At 41.9% G+C, this 16906-nt stretch overlaps 1 protein-coding gene across 1 annotated transcript; it reads left to right on the top strand.

Annotated features, from left to right (window-relative positions):
* Positions 1-1343: 1343 nt before the first annotated feature.
* RFC3 (replication factor C subunit 3) lies at positions 1344-16106 on the top strand. Its single transcript, XM_075262938.1, has 9 exons — positions 1344-1630; positions 3775-3912; positions 5362-5429; positions 7180-7277; positions 9761-9942; positions 10243-10379; positions 11270-11368; positions 14063-14132; positions 15406-16106. Exons 1-9 carry the CDS (start codon positions 1544-1546, stop codon positions 15595-15597), a joined length of 1071 nt encoding a protein of 356 aa, XP_075119039.1. The 5' UTR covers positions 1344-1543; the 3' UTR covers positions 15598-16106.
* Positions 16107-16906: the final 800 nt, after the last annotated feature.

Raw genomic sequence — 16906 nt, 5'->3', positions numbered from 1 at the left:
AGAGTTGAGCGAATACTGTTCGGATCAGCTGATCCGAACAGCACGCACACATTGAAATCAATGCACGCAGGGGGTTAAGCGGCCGGCTGCCGTCAAACCGGAAGCACCTGGTCCATTCATTTCAATGCGTGCGTGCTGTTCGGATCGCTGATCCGAACAGTACTCGCTCAACTCTAGTAGAATCCCTTTAAACTCTCCTAATTCTTTTTCGGCTGTCTTAAAGGGGTATTCCCATGTACATAATCATATGTATATTTGTAGATAATTAAAAGTTAAACATTTTTGCAAATATAAATAATTAAAAATTCTGCAGAGTTTTAAAGATTTTCTCCAACTTTCTTAGCGGTGACAGTCTGTTATCTTGATCGGTTGCCATGGACGACCACTAATGCAGAAACTTTCTATGGTCTGGGACTTGTCAGGAACCAGCTATGATTTTCTTATTGTACCTGTGTTATCAGGCAGGGACACTACATGTATCAGAAGGTATCCCGGCCACAATAAAGAAATCATGGCTGATTTTCTGACCTTAGAAAGTTTCTGCATTCATGGTCATATCCACTGGCAACCAATCAAGATTACAGATTGTCACCACTAAGAAAGTTAGAGAAAATCTTTAAAACTCTGCAGAATTTTTAATTATTTATATTTGCAAAAATGTTTAACTTTTAATTATCTACAAGATTAAAAATAATTATGTAGATGGGATTACCCCTTTAAGGTTTAGCTCCGGAATATTAGGCTGAATCTAACACTATATGTAGGCAGGTTTGGTACTAGTTAACAATACTTGGGCCAGGCAATCCCTAATTATTCTCTTGGGGGGGGGGGGGGGGGGGAGAGAACCTACCTGCTATTAGTGCACTAACACAGATACACACAGCACCTTACTGTGAACGTCTTATTATTTATATGTTAATTGGTGTCAACTTTTAATGAAGAGCTAAGTTATATTATAAGTGTACTTAAATCCCATGCTCCCAATGTTTTGGTTATACACAATCTGTACACCTACCTTCGAACACTATACTTTCCTTTTTTTTTACCCCAGGAGGAGGGCATTATAATGCGGCTTATAGGGTGACTGTAGGGGCATTATACTGTGTGGGGGCACAAAGAGAAATGGATGGGAATGGGCAGAGTGAGGCTAATGGCGAGGATGTGGTGCCGCACATTCCACCCCTCTTTCTGTTAGTTAGTATGTGTCTGTGACATACAGTCCTGTGACTGTCCCCCGGTCTTGTCCACCAGTATACACTGCAGCTTCTTCCTGTTATTTATACAGCGCCATAATCCGGAGGCCACGCCCTCCCATGACATCATTTCTGCCAGGTGCCGCGCCATTAGATGGCTTCTCCAAAATGTCTCCGTATTAGAGGACAGTACCGAGTAGTTCTCACTGTCACGTATTCCTCCTAGCGTCGTACGGAACAGTAGTGTTGGTCACAGTACGCATGCGCAATGCAGATCTAGTTTTCGCGCGCTGTAAGGTCTGGTTTGAGCCGTCTGCACTGTGAGCGCTCTTCATCCTCTGTGTGCAGTGATGAGTCTGTGGGTAGACAAGTATCGGCCGACCTCCCTGTCCAAGCTGGACTATCATAAGGAGCAGGCGACTCAGCTGCGGAATTTGGTAAGCCAGCCGCCTGGTGTGAATTGTGCTGGGACCTGCTGTAAAGTGTCTATTTATATGAGGACATTGAGGTCTGGTATGAGGAGGCAGGCAGCAGGAGCTCTCTGGTTTATATCGGGGTCTGATTCGTCTAGGTACATATACCTTGTAATACATGTTCTATGTGTCCCCCCACCACAGTAATACATGTCATGTGAGCCCCCCACCCACTACCACAGCATACAGTGTTGGCCAAAAGTATTGGCACCCCTGCAATTCTGTCAGATAATACTCGTGTTCTTTCAGAAAATGATTGCAAGCACAAACTCTTTGGTATTAATATCTTTATTTTGTTTGCAATGAAAAAAACACAAAAGAGAATGAAAAAAAAAGTCAAATCATTAATCATTTTAACACAAAACTCCAAAAATGGGCCGGACAGAAGTATTGGCCCCTCAGCCTAATACTTGGTAGCACAACCTTTAGACAAAATAACTGCGCACAACCGCTTCCGGTAACCAGCAATGAGTTTCTTACAAGGCTCTGCTGGAATTTTAGACCATTCTTCTTTGGCAAACTGCTCCAGGCCCCCCCTGAGATGTGAAGGGGGGCCTTCTCCAAACTGCCATCAAGAGATCTCTCCCCCACAGGTGTTCTATGGGATTCAGGTCTGGACTCATTGCTGCCACTTTACAAGTCTCCAGTGCTTTCTCTCACCACCATTTTCTAGTGCTTTTTGAAATGTGTTTTGGGTCATTGTCCTGCTGGAAGACCCCTGACCTCTGAGGGAGACCCAGCTTTCTCACACTGGGCCCTACATTACACTCCAAGATTTGTTGGTTGTCTTCAGACTTCATAATGCCATGTACACGGTCAAACAGTCCAGTGCCAGAGGCAGCAAAGCAACCCCAAAACATCAGGGAACCTCCGCCATGTTTGACTGTAGGGACCGTGTTCTTTTTTTTCCCTGTAAACTCTATGTTGATGCCTTTTACTACTTTTGTCTCATCTGACCAGAGAACATTCTTCCAAAAGTTTTTGGCTTTCTCAGGTAAGTTTTGGCAAACTCCAGCCTGGCTTTTTTATATCTCTGGGTAAGAAGTGGGGTCTTCCTGGGTCTCCTACCATACAGTCTCTTTTCATTCAGACGCCGACGGATAGTACGGGTAGACACTGTTGTACCCTCGGACTGCAGGGCAGCTTGTACTTGTTTGGATGTTAGTCAAGGATCTTTATCCACCATCCGCACAATCTTGCGTTGAAATCTCTCGTCAATTTTTCTTTTCCGTCCACATCTAGGGAGGTTAGCCACCTGGCCATGGGCTTTAAACTTCTTGATGACACTGCACACGGTAGACACAGGAACATTCAGGTCTTTGGAGATGGACTTGTAGCCTTGAGATTGCTCATGCTTCCTCACAATTTTGCTTCTCAAGTCCTCAGACAGTTCTTTGGTCTTCTTTCTTTTCTCCATGCTCAATGTGGTACACACAAGGACAGAGGTTGAGTCAACTTTAATCCATTTCAACTTGCTGCAAGTGTGATTTGGTTATTGCCACCACCTGTTAGGTGCCTCAGGTAAGTAACAGGTGCTGTTAATTACACAAATTAGAGAAGCAGCACATGATTTTTCAAACAGTGCCAATCCTTTTGTCCACCCCCTTTTTTATGTTTGGTGTGGAATTATATCCAATTTGGCTTTTTGACAATTGTTTTTGTGGTTTTCCATTGAAGACAAATTAAATGAAGATGATAATACCAAAGAGTTTGTGATTGCAATCATTTTCTTGAAGAAAATGAGCATTATCTGACAGAATTGCAGGGGTGCCAATACTTTTGGCCAACACTGTACATCAGTTTTATATATCCATAGAGGCATGTACACTCACATCTGTATATACTTGTCTCACCACAGTTGTGCTATCATCAGCCCTCTGCATCACTAAGTAGGAGCTGATGCAGAACTTCATAAAAGGAGAGCGATCCATTTACAGCAAACTTATTACCAAAACACATGTAAAGGGAGTTCTAGCTATGTATATAACAACTTCTAGGTTATGGTTACTAGGGCTGGGTGATTGAAAAATAACCAAAATTGAGGGGGCGGGAATGGTCCTTATAAACCTTGTTAATAACTTATTAATGCTGATATTATCTGTCTGTAGGTACAATGTGGAGACTTTCCTCATCTGCTGGTGTTTGGACCTTCTGGAGCTGGGAAGAAAACCAGAATAATGTGTTTGCTGAGGGAGCTATATGGTGCCGGAGTGGAGAAACTGCGGATTGAACATCAGTCAATAACGGTGTGGCCTCTTCTAATATGAGGATTTTGTTTACTGTTATGTCTTTGTCTTCCAAGGAGGCCTTCTGTAGCTATTGGTGCATGTAATATGTGGTATCCTGTGATCTGAATATACGTCACATAGGTTTATGGAGACTGGTGCACTAGTCTGAGGTATTAGTGTAGCATGTCCCATAATTCCTAATCCTAACATGATGCATGTCTGTTAACATATGCCTGTAGACCGAAACTAGGGATTGAACTGCTGTAAAATATACCGTAATTGCATCAACACTAAATGGGCTTATATCTTTGGAGTGGCTGAATGGATTTAGGTAAACAAAAAGCTCAGGGTGACGGCACCTCTCAGACTGTCATGATCATGTATCAAAAAAGAAAAAGACATGGCCGCACATCCCAACCTTATACATTGATCTAGTGCTTCTCAGCAAATTTTATAATACCGAACATGAGGTTCGCTTCACAGCGACTTCTTTATAGTGGATCACTACTCTACTGGGCGCGGCGCCGCACACCAACCGCAAAACAGCGGCCTGGCAACACCCCTGTCACCAGACCAAGCCCCCAGGCTCTGGGCAGCTCCGCCCCACGGGCACAGCACCACAGAAGCAGCAGACACCCCGCACCACACCTCATGTTCGGTATTATAAAATTTGCTGAGAACCACTAGATCAATGTATAAGGTTGGGATGTGCGGCCATGTCTTTTTCTTTTTTGATACATATAGTAGGTCTGTCCCCTCATTTTTTGTTTTTCCTTGGTACCAGCACTCCCCCCATTTTGCCCAGGTGTTTTTAATTAGCAGGAGACTGCAAAAAGGGACCCACCTACAAGCTCTCAGTCTTCTGACTGGGGCAACATGGTAAGGTGAATTTTTGAGATCTGTTCATGCGGTGCTGTGTGGTGTCTGCTGCTTCTGTGGCGCTGTGCCCGTACGGCGGCGCAGCCCAGAGCCTTGGGGCTTGGTCTGGTGACAGGGGTGTTGCCGGGCAGCTGGGTCGCTCGCCCTGCAGGCACTGTGTTGCGGTTGTGGCGGTCGCTGTGCAGCGCCACACCCAGTAGAGTAGGGACCCACTATAAAGAAGTCGCTGTGAAGTGGCTAGTGGGCTTATGCAAATTGATCAATATATATACTAAGAACCTCATGTTTGGTATTATAAAATTTGCTGAGAAGCACTAGATCAATGTATAAGGTTGGGATGTGCGGCCATGTCTTTTTCTTCTTTGATACATATGTCATGATCATCATTGCAGTTGGAGATGGAGATTTGTTTTCAGTAATAAGCCCATTCCTGTCTGGTATACTGCCATGGTGGTTTAGGGTCCTACATCTTCATACATGGTATGATTATTCTTTTAGCAACAATGGCAAGGAATCTAGTAAATGCTATGGAAAGGAAGAAAATATTTCACATGTAAATTGTTTTAATGAATGTTATTATGTCTTCAGACTCCATCAAAGAAGAAAATTGAGATCAGCACCATTGCAAGCAACTATCATCTGGAAGTCAATCCAAGGTATGATGCCTGGAGATCATCTGTCTACTGTATTTGTTACAGTTATTGTTTCTTTTAGTGCAGGTTCACACCAGCGCCCAAACTCTGTTATGCAGGTTTCTGTTTTCTGCCAGTAGGAGACGGAAACCTGCATTCACTGCCTGTCAGTGAGTGCCCGTGAGCATTTTGTGCTCTCCACATCGACACCATTTTTTGTTTTTTTTTTAACCGAACACAAAGTCCTGCACGTCCGACTTTGTGTCCAGTTAAAAAAAAAAACAACAACAAAACAAAACGCTCACAGCCGCTCACCGACGGACACTTTCCAAACCCATTCAAATGAATGGGTTTGAAAAGTGCCTGCAGATTTCCATCTCCTGTCCAGTTTCGGGCAGTAAACTGAAACCTGCATAACAGAGTTTGGGCACAGGTGTGAACCCGCCCTTAAAATGTTTTATGTTTCTTTTCCATTTAATTTTCAAGATCTCTGCTTTCTGCCAGAGAATACAAACTGTCCTACGATATTTTTTGCAGGTAGATTTTGACAGTGGATCCATCTGAAAAACGCCTCCCATTCATTTCAGTCAGTAGCAGTTTTTTTCCTCTAGTGGATTTTTTCAGCAAACGGGGGAAAAAAAAAGCGACACGACCTATCATCAGGCGTTTTCCGCCTTGAGAAACATTTTGAAGTCAATAGAAAAACCATTAGGCTGAGTTCCCACTGAGTTGTTTGGTCAGGATTTTGAGGCGAAATCTACCTCAAAATCCTCCTCCAAAAACGCCTCACCATACAGTTCTATGTAATCCGCTTCTAATTGATTTCCGCATTCTTCAGGCGTTTTCCGCCTGAAAAAAATCAATAGGAGGCCGAAAATCCACCATGCGTTTTTTTGACGCGGAGTTGTCAAAAACCACGAGGTGGATTTTCCGCCTCCCATTGACTTGCATTGATTTTTTTTTTTTTTTAGGCGGAGAGTGCCTTGAAAAACGCCACAGGAAATTTATTGAGCGGATTTTTCTTGACCAAAAAAACTCCGCGTGAACTCAGCCTAAGGGTCAGTTCACACTAGCTTATGTGTTCCGTCCACAAGGAGTCCGCATGAGGACCCCCCCGGACCGAGTACAAGCGCAACTGCAAGCGCTCTGGAGTTAAAGCGCACGGACCCCATAGAATATAATGGAGTCTGTGTGCTTAACTGTCCAGCACTTGCAGTTGCGCTGATATTCTGATTGGGGGGGTCCTCATTCGGACGCCTTCTGGACGCTAATGTGAACCAGCCCTTAGTTTTTTTTTTTTTTTTTAAAGAGAAGTTTCTAGGTCCATACAGTGTGCTGGAGCAAAAAAAAAAAAAATGCAACAAAAAAACATAACATATGTGAAAAAACGCATCAAAAAAACAGTTCCCTGATGGACTGATGTCTTCATCCAACCTGATTTACTATGTAACTATTTCCTGAAGCAGATTTTTTCAGCTTGCAAACAAAAACGCCGTGTGGACATCCACCTCCTGTCACACAGCTAGTTACTTAGGTGCTACATTGTAGTAGTGGAGCTGTCGGCTGTTCCTGGACAGAAGAGCCTTGCGCTGTTGTTATGATTTAATGTTAATAAGACTTGAAATGTTGCATTGATTTCATCCACAGTGGGGCCTTAATAAATTAGGGAGGTGTTTGACATTATTTTGGTCCGGACATCAATCTCCTATAGTCTTGCTTTAGATGTGGAGTCTTACTATTAAAGTTAGTTATGATGCTGTTTTGTATTTTCTAGCGATGCCGGTAATAGTGATCGTGTGGTGATCCAAGAATTACTGAAAACTGTTGCTCAGTCACAACAGCTCGAAACAAGTACTCAAAGGGATTTTAAAGGTCAGTCTTATCTCATTGTGGGTGAAGATATTTACTTGTGCATTGTGTTATTAAAATGTATATATGTGTGGGTTGCAGGACACCATGCTATAAAAAAAACAAAAAAAAAAAAACAACTTTACCTGCTAAGGCTAGGATCACATCTACTTCTGAGTCTTTGTTGGAGAGCCCGCTGCAGAAACTGGCAAAAATCATTGAAGAGAAAAGTCCTGCATTATAATCAAAGGGGTCTGTGGGTAACTTTTTGGCAGTCCTTGCACTGATGTGACCCTAGCCTAAGCTTAAAGTTTTGTACTCAAGTGATGATGTTTTCATTACATCGTTGACCATTTTAGTGGCCAAATGGACCCCTGAGATGGGAAATATTTGAGTAACAAATGGCCTTGTGTATAAAGCCCAAATAAAATATACAGGGCTACGGAGGTGAAAGTTGACTTTTTTTCTTCCTTCAAAATAAAATAATTATTTTTACCATATATACTCGAGCATAAGCCGAATTTTTCAGCACAGTTTTTGTACTGAAAAAGCCCTCCTCGGCTTATACTCGAGTCAGCAAGAAAATGTTTTATTTTATTTTTTTTTACGGGGGGGGGGGCTCTATGACCAACTGCAATATCAGTGTATAGAATAGAATCTCCCATAAAATAGTGGGGGAAAAAAAAGAAGCTTTAGAAAAATAAAAGTTGTAAATCCCTCCTTTCCCTAGAATACATAAAAAGTAGAAAATGACTATGAAACACAAACACATTAGGTATCCCTGTGACTGATAGTGCCCGGTCTACTGAATATAGGGGATCTGCAGTGCTCCTGTTCCGTTGGGAAGGGGTTAATAGGAGCACTGCAGATACCCTATATTCAGCCAGGCTGAATTCCAAGTGGAGGAAAAAGAAAAACAGTCCTCAAGCTCAGGGAAGGGGCAGACAGACAACCAAAACACCCCCTCCCCTTTCCCAGCACCCAGCAACTACTGCACCCAAAAACTCCGACCATTTTAATTTTTGAAATTTTTCAGTAGCTGCTGCATTTCCCCCCCTCGGCTTATACTCAAGTCAATAAGTTTTCCAGTTTTTTGTGGTAAAATTAGGGGGGTCGGCTTATACTCGAGTATATGCGGTAATTATACAGTTATTAATATTGTGTAATTAGATGTATAATTCATTTTGTCATATTTACTGTCATTGAAAGTCACTGACTTTTTTTCATGAATTGAAGAATTTGGTATTTGGAAGGTGGAGAGTCAAAGGGGAAAGGATTAAAGATAGTTCAGCAATATCTTAATCTCAGAAAACTCCTTCAGTTGTGTTTTCACATTTGGTCAATTTTTCCAGGAAAAAAAAACAAAAAACATCCAACACCTAAGCTCCTATGATGGTTCATTCAACCAGGTCAGAGGACACTCTGCAAACCCTCAGTCAGGAGAACTGTGTATCCTCTATGCCGGCCAGTTCCCTACAGCTGAGCCCCCTCTTGTGGCCATTGGGAGTAAGTCATCCTCTGTTACATTGGTAGTGCTTGAAAAAATGCATCACCCTAAAAGCATTCCTCCAGTGTAACATAGAATGTCTTATTCCCACTTGCCACAAGAGGGGGTTTCTGCGGTATGAACCTGAGATACTTATATACTGTTCTGGGTTTGGCGAGACCTCATAAAGGATACATAGTTACCCTGACTGAGGGGGTGGCTGAGCATCTTCTGGCCTGGTGGTAGGTCCTGGATCACTCTCCCATTTTGCTTGATTTTATATTATTTGGCACTTGATGTGCTAGTAAAGCAATATATTCCTTTCCAGATATGGTGACTGATGTTCTATAAGTTGTAGCTGCACATGAGTTGCACTGACTGTATCATGTATGAGTGTATATGCTCCCCTGTGTGCTGCTCCTCACTATGGATATGCACGTTATATGTATGAGATGCTGGGACTCCATAGATTTGCTTGGGGAATGATCAAATATACCGATTAGGTTACCCATATATTTATTACATTGTATTGGACACTTTGTGTGATTTCGTTGTTAAGCACTTTATTCCAGATCTTTCACAATTTGCATTTGAACCATTTTATGTATTTTATATTGTGATTCAGACCCCCACCCATCAGCTCATCCCCTCACTAATACAGCATCATACTTGTGAGCACTTGTGGTTGACTTGATGAATACCGAGCACAGTTCTGTACTTTGAATAAGGGCCGTTCTTGTTATGGCTGCTCCTTTCACTTGAATGGACTGACCTGTGGACAGGCCATGTCCCAATGAACGTGTTGTCACCGTCCTGTGTTGGAGAAGCTGTTCTCAACCTAAAGCCGCTGCCACTTTGAGCATCTGATCTGTTGCAGTTCAGGTTCACAGCAGTAGGGGATCATAGGCGCCATTTCCTCTTCATCATGCAATATCTACCTGAGTTTGCTGTTGGACGGTGAAATTGTAATAGTCGCTAGAGAAATGTCACCACTTGCACATTTTATTTTTCTATTCTCCAGTTGTCCTGTTAACTGAAGTGGATAAACTTACAAAAGACGCTCAGCACGCACTGAGAAGAACCATGGAGAAGTATATGTCTACTTGTCGGCTCATTCTGTGCTGTAACTCGACATCAAAAGTCATCGCTCCAATAAGAAGCAGATGTTTGGCGATTCGTGTACCAGCTCCAAGCACTGAGGAGGTATGAGTGAGCCTACTCAATACGTCATATCATTATTAACAGGTTTATGTACAATACCCTTATAGTCTGAACTGATTGCTTTGACTAGCTACAGTGTTCACAAGACAACGCTTATGTAAAGTGTGGGGGTGATACACGACCGCTTAGATCTCTAGTGAGACAACCTACAGATTTCAGACTACTCAGTTTCCAAATGGATGGAAAGTGCTTGTAATTGTTACCCCTTGTTAGTGACTTCCGTACAGATTGTAAGGTATACAACTGCATATAAATTATACCTAACAACCAGTTTCTTTGCAGATTTGCACAGTTCTGTTTAATGTGTGCAGAAAAGAAGGACTTTCTCTACCACAAGAGCTCGCTCGAAAGATTGCAGAGAAATCTGGCAGGAACCTACGAAAAGCACTTCTCATGTGTGAGGCTTGCCGCGTTCAACAGTACGTAATGTATATAGGTTTGTTTGTTTTTTAATAGGATGTGAGTATTACTGTTTAACCCCTTTCTACACCGTAGTGTAATAGTATATCAATGGTGTCCGGTAATTGTTTAATACTCTGGCATTGCCAATGTAATGCACAACCACGTTTCAGCCATTTCTGCCAGGGAACATAGAAAATATTGGCAGTTTACTGTCTGAGTGAATCAAGCAAATCTGACCGAGGAACTGTATGGGTATGTTTGTTCTGGCAGATTTCGAGTCTTGATCCACCTAAAAACCAGCCTTTCAACTTTCTCATTAATTTCAGTGGGAGTCTAGCTGGTTTTTTATCTCTCCCCCTTGCCATTCTTGCGCTGCAGCCCTTGTCACCATCGCCTTGTTTGTTCAGAGGTTGCAGCAGTGATGTGGTAGTGACAGGTAGTGGTAGTGGTCCTGCTGACCTGATGCCACAACTGCAGCTTCTCTATATATAGAACTAAGGAACCACCGCGCAGGAACACATGGGAGCAGATGTCAGTTTAGGTTGTTGTTTTATTCCAAGTCCTCCCCTGATGCTAAACAAAAAAATTGTATCCCTGTTAACTTCTATAATGCTGAGTTTGGCGATTCTGTTCCCCTCTTCGCATAAAAAGTGTGGAGAGAAACGCACTACAAGCAGAACTTTTCTCTCCATATTTTTTGTGCGGAAACCACACGGATCCCATTATAGTCTATGGGGTCCGCGGGTTTCCTAAGGTAACTGCTTATTTTTAAGCAGACCACCCGGACGCAGATGTGAACCTAGCCTAAGTGTTCATTTGGGAAATTGAGTGAGAACATGAAGTTAAAGATTAAAATAATTCAGCAATCTGTTTGATTACATCAATTTTCTTCTTTCTTTATTAACAGATATCCCTTCAGCTCAGATCAAGAACTGCCAGAGACAGATTGGGAGGTTTATGTGAAGGAGACCGCCAATGCCATAGTCAGCCAACAAACCCCACAAAGGTTAGATGAACTGAGAAAAGTGGGGGAAGATCATTATTTACGTTTTTGTTTTTTTTTGTTCTATTCTTGTTGCTTCCGGTGTATTTTTGTGCACTAAATTTACTAAAAAGGCACAAATTAATCCCAAGATGAAAATGTGAGTCAACTAGTGATACAATGCAATTCTATTTTTTTATTTTAAAGTAGTAAAACAAAAACTATATAAAAGTATTTTTGTAATAGAACTGAGCTGCAGAATAAGGGGATTTGGGGGCAGAATTCGCCTTTAAAATCTGCCTCAAAAAACGCTTTGCATTCATTTCGATGGAAGTTAGTAGCAGATTTTTTTTTTTTTTCCTCTTGCCTAGTTCACACGTAGTTATTTGGTCTGGATTTTGACACGGAATCCGGATCAAAAAAACACCTCCCATTGAATTTAATGGGAGCCGGTCATTTCCTTTTTCTGTGAGCGGTATTTTACGACTCGCAGAAAAAGAAGCGACCTACCCCATCTTGACGCAGATTCCGCAACAATCCCTCCGGACTAGTTCCATTCATTTGGGCCTAGTCCGGAGTGTAAAGCCACAACCGTCGAAAGCTGTGACAGTCGTGGATAGCCGCGGCAGGCGCATTTTGGTCCGGGTTCTGACGCTTCCCGCATCAAAATCCAGACCAAATAACTAGGCGTGAACAGTTACAGAACCTCTAGCAGTTTGTTGGGTGTTTTTTTTCAGCTGGGGGACGACGTCAATATTTTTCCACCTTGAAAAACCATTGAAATCAATGGTAGGTGAGAAAAGACACATTGTAGATTTTTACGCCATTTTTTGCAAATACCACTAGTGTTTTTCAAGGTGGAGTTTTTAGTTCTATGCAGTGTGCTGGAGCAAAAAAAAAGTCAAAAACCACATCGTGTGTAACAAAAAATAAAAAAGTAAAAAAAATTCATGTCTCTTTGAGAGTGAAAAAATTGTAACTTAAACTTAGCTGCAATGAAAGGGGTTAACAGCTTATACAACCAAACACAATGAAGGTATGCATTGGAGAGCGACAGATACAGGTTATATTCTATGGCCTGTGTCGTGTCTGCTATTCCAGTCTACTGTAGATAATCCTTGTTGTCTGCTGACTGATTCATGGGGTAATAGCAAAAAAATATTGAATTTGTTTCTCTCCTGTATACTTATTATTGGCCTTGCTCCTTGTATTATTGGGAGTGTAAGTGTATATTGGGGTATTAGTGTTTATGCACCAAGGCTTCACTAGAAGCGTGTCACTATATATAACATGCGAGGAGAGCGGAATATTCTCCCATCACGCCTCAAGACAATTCTGTTAAAGAACAAATAGTGCGTTTTCCACAAATGCGTGGAATGGCCGTCCATCTGTCACTGAGCAAATGTTTGGGCAGTTTAGTTTTTATTATTTGTTTGCTTTATGTAGATTTTCAGTCAGCCGTGAGTTTCTACATCATTGAAACACTTAGTTTTACAACCACTTTAGTAAAAGGCAGAGAATCTGACTCCCCTCCTATAATCTGGATCGACTTTCAGAATAAGTGGTGTTCTAGTTCAATGGTGGCTAACCCTTTGAGCTTGGTGTGTTAAAGGGGCTCTATCACTGGGAAATTTTTTTAGCTAAGCACATACTTGCATAGTCTTTAGAAAGGCTATTCCACACCTACCTTTTATATGTAAATCACTTCAGTAGTTTTTGAATAAGTCCATTTTTATTCATATGCTAATTAGCATCAGAAGTGTCTGTGATCACAGTCTGCTATTTTGAGATATGTATTTCTTTCACGCCCACACTCAGTATATGACCCCCACACAGAGTAGTGGCTGATCCTTTTTTTTTTTTATCTCAGCTGTCCATACTCCAGTCTTGTCCGCCTTCTGCTACCCCGTCCAGGGTGTTCTGTATCTGACACGGAAGAGTGCCAGGATGCTGTACGTGGTGTCCTGGTGTTCTTGATGAGGCTTTGTAGGGCTCTTCACAGGTTCTTTATCTACAGGAGCTGATTTAAAGGGCTTGTCCGTTTGCAGACAAATATTATAATTTCACTTATGAAAAGTTGTTACATTTTTCAATACACTTTTTCTATTAATTCCTCATGGTATTTTAGATCACCGCTTGTAGTCATTCATTCTGCTTGCTTTCAGTCAATACAAATCAGTGCATGATCATGTAATGGACACACAGGTGCACAGTTTGTTACGTGGCAGATGTCTGATTGCTGTGCTGTGCTGTATATCACATGGACTGATTTTAAACCATTTGGAGAAAGCAAAGTGAATTACAGCAAGCAGAGATCTAAAAAAAAAAAAAAAACTGTGAGGAATTGCTAAAAGTGTATTGGAGTATTGTACAAGTTTTCATTACATAGACAATAACATTGGTCTCTCAATATTTACCTGAAATCGGACATCCCCTTTAAACTTTTATGCTAGATGCTGATCTTATTCATATGGTTTGCAAAGTGTTCGATAAATACATATTTAGTGCCCTCACGTTATCATCAGAGGGGTCCTAACTTTTGGAATCTCTGCCCTGTCTGAGAATGAAGGGATTACAGTGCTGATTTTAGCAGGGACGTTGGTACAGACCGCTGTAGCAAAGCAACGTTCCTGTGTATGTCTCCAGCTGCGGTTAGCTGTAAAATATTCTGTGCTCTGTAAATATTGCTTGCTTTGTCTAATTTTCTGATTTTAATAGGTTGCTGGAGGTCCGTGGACGACTTTATGAGCTCTTAACCCACTGTATTCCACCTGAGATCATAATGAAGGTATGTACAGCTTCAGTATGAATATATACAAAAAGCATTCTTGGTGTCTTCTCCGTGCCTTTTGCCACTTTTATACCCTAATGTTCATAGCCCTTCATTTTGCCTAATACTTGTAACATCAGCATTTGTTAGCTGGATAAATTATGTTGATCTAAGGGAGCTTTCACACTACCGCCGGTGTCAGACAGCTAATGTCCCTGCAAAATCTTGTGTGGACATTAGCAGCGGACACTAGCTGTGTCCATGACATTTTGCATTGATTTAAATGGACATCTGGTGCGTTCTTTTACTGTCTGTGGGTGTCCTTAAGTGTCTGTTCCCAAAGATGTCCGACTTTTCAAAAGAACGCACTCGATGTCCATTTAAATCAATGCAAAATGTCACGGACACAGCTAGTGTCCGCTGCTAATATCCGCACAAGATTTTGCACAGACATTAGCAGCGGACACTAGCCGTCGGACACCAACGGTAGTGTGAACGCCCCCTAAGGGTTAAATCACCTTGGTTGTTCCTTCATTTAGGCCACTAGATTAGGTGTAATCAATTTTTATTAAAGATTTTGAGAAAAAGAATAAAATAAAAAAGACAAAAACAAAACACAAGAACAAAAGAAATAAATGCAGGGGGACAACATATCCCAAGCAGTAACAAGGGGGCCACGCAGGGCCACAACACAAAGCGAAAACTAAGGGGTATTACTAGGCCACTAGATTAGGATCTCCTCCGTCATTTTCCAGTTGAGCACCCTTTCCAGGGCAGCATAGGACCCGCATCCAGTGCCGTAGAATAAGGACTTTAGGGCTGCTGTACTGTATGGACAGTAAGGGCTCGTTCACGCTGGGACAGAGGGGGCTCGGACAATAGATGTCTATGGAGACTGCTAGCGATCTTTTTTCCGTGAGCGGCATGTTGACGCTCACGGAAAAAAGAAGCGAGCTGCCCTTTCTTCCTCGCGGCAGCACCCTCTGGACTAGGGCCATTCGTTTTGGGCATACTCCAGAGCGGAAGGGCTTCCCGCGTCAAAATCAGGACCAAAATATGCTATTCCGTCCCCGTGTGAACTAGGCCTTACTGCTCCGACACACTAAAAGCACCATTACAAGTCTACCCTTAGACCTCCATGTCTATATATAGACTGTAAGAGAACCATCTTGTCACTTAATATTCCATAAGTATTCTCTTACTATACCTTGAGTGTGAAATGTGAGAAATGTGTTTGTTCTAATCCTCTGAATCTACAGACTAACACTTGTATTCTGTGTTCTCATTACAGTCCTTGTTATCGGAGCTACTCAATAACTGTGATGGGCAGCTGAAAGGTGAGGTAGCGCAGATGGCGGCATACTACGAGCATCGGCTGCAGCTTGGAAGCAAAGCTATTTATCATTTGGAGGCGTTTGTAGCAAAATTTATGGCCATCTATAAGAGATTCATGGAGGATGGACTTGAAGCCATGATGTTCTAGTTTTCTTTCCATTCATACAGTGGTCTTGTTCTTGTTAGCACTTACCTCCCATCTGTTGCATACATTTCTATAATATGGAAGGATTATGGCAGATACTGCTCTGGTGAGCTCTGAATCTCTGTGGTTGGTGTCTGCTCATACAACCCCTTTATAGTCCCTTCACCAGGATGACAGATTGGCGGTCACTGTGTGTGTTTTGCTTGACATCCTCTTCAGAAGACTTCATCCCGCAGATGTGGGCCATGGGAAATGATCGGTTGTCACTGTTTTGTTCCAATAACAAATATTGATATAGTGTGCGCTTTCCATTCTGTACGTGGCACAAGTGGTGACTGACAAGACACTACTTTGAGTGTGTGTTACTTGTCAAATTTACCTTGAAAAAGTTACATGTATTTGTGACATTGTTTTCTTACGGATATGAAATATCTGCAAAGAACATAAACTGTAAATATTCTGTTATACTATGCCTCATTCATGTGAACAATGTCCAAAACATACAGCTTTGTGTAATCAAAAAAGTATAAAAGACTGAAACTCCTTCTCCCTTTATACTCGTGTTCACTGTGTATTGCTAGTATGTGCATATCTATCACATGTCATGGGGGGGGCTCTCTGAATAGCTGCATATAAAGCTCACTGTCCTGACTGTTTTATACTAACGAGTTCTCAGTTTTTGTTATAGCACTGTAGTCTTTCATGTCATGTCAGAAGCTCTTTCCTTGGTGGTATAAAACAGGAGATAGACAATGGGATGGATCTCCCGCCATCGCTTAAAAGATTGCTGGGTGAATTGGCCTGATCAGCAGAGGAAAGTTTCAATAGAATGCAAATACTCTACATCGCAGCAAACCCATGGTGGAAAATGAAGAGGAATTTCTTTTTGTTTTCTGCCGTGTGAACCTAGCCTAAAAGTGGTGACACGATATGTATCTGGGCCGTTGGTGTATCAGATTTCTGTAAGTGACACGCTGATTAATTTCACCTCCATTTCATTACAGTCTGTAACAGCAAAACCCACAGCCTCTGATACTATGGAGGTGAAATAAATCAGCCGTGTCACTTTAGGTCTGTTCACACTACTGTTACATGATCCAAGAGATATTACAGATGCAGATGGAGCCCCCTCTGCAGTCATCCATCTATCTGTATTCATCCACATGTAAAAAAAAAAAAAAAGCAAAAAACTTTCTTCCGCCGTGTCTTTTAGTTTTCCAAATTTAAAAAAAACAAACAAAAAACCTTGGTCAGGGAATGGATGCAGACAGGGCTCAACATCCATTAGGGTACGTTCACACGTGTCCTTTTT

The sequence above is a fragment of the Leptodactylus fuscus genome, chromosome 2 (assembly GCF_031893055.1).
Source record: "Leptodactylus fuscus isolate aLepFus1 chromosome 2, aLepFus1.hap2, whole genome shotgun sequence".
NCBI classification, from domain to species: Eukaryota; Metazoa; Chordata; class Amphibia; order Anura; family Leptodactylidae; genus Leptodactylus; species Leptodactylus fuscus.
The sequence above is the reverse complement of the archived record's forward strand: the minus strand, read 5'-3'. Positions and strand labels throughout refer to the sequence as shown.

Excerpts from the sequence above, each read along its gene's own strand:
- RFC3 (XM_075262938.1), top strand. The coding sequence starts at position 1,544 with ATGAGTCTGTGGGTAGACAAGTATCGGCCGACCTCCCTGTCCAAGCTG. Across the intron at positions 1,631-3,774 it reads CGACTCAGCTGCGGAATTTG|GTACAATGTGGAGACTTTCC; the intron begins GTAAGCCAGCCG and ends ATCTGTCTGTAG. Across the intron at positions 5,430-7,179 it reads CATCTGGAAGTCAATCCAAG|CGATGCCGGTAATAGTGATC; the intron begins GTATGATGCCTG and ends TGTATTTTCTAG.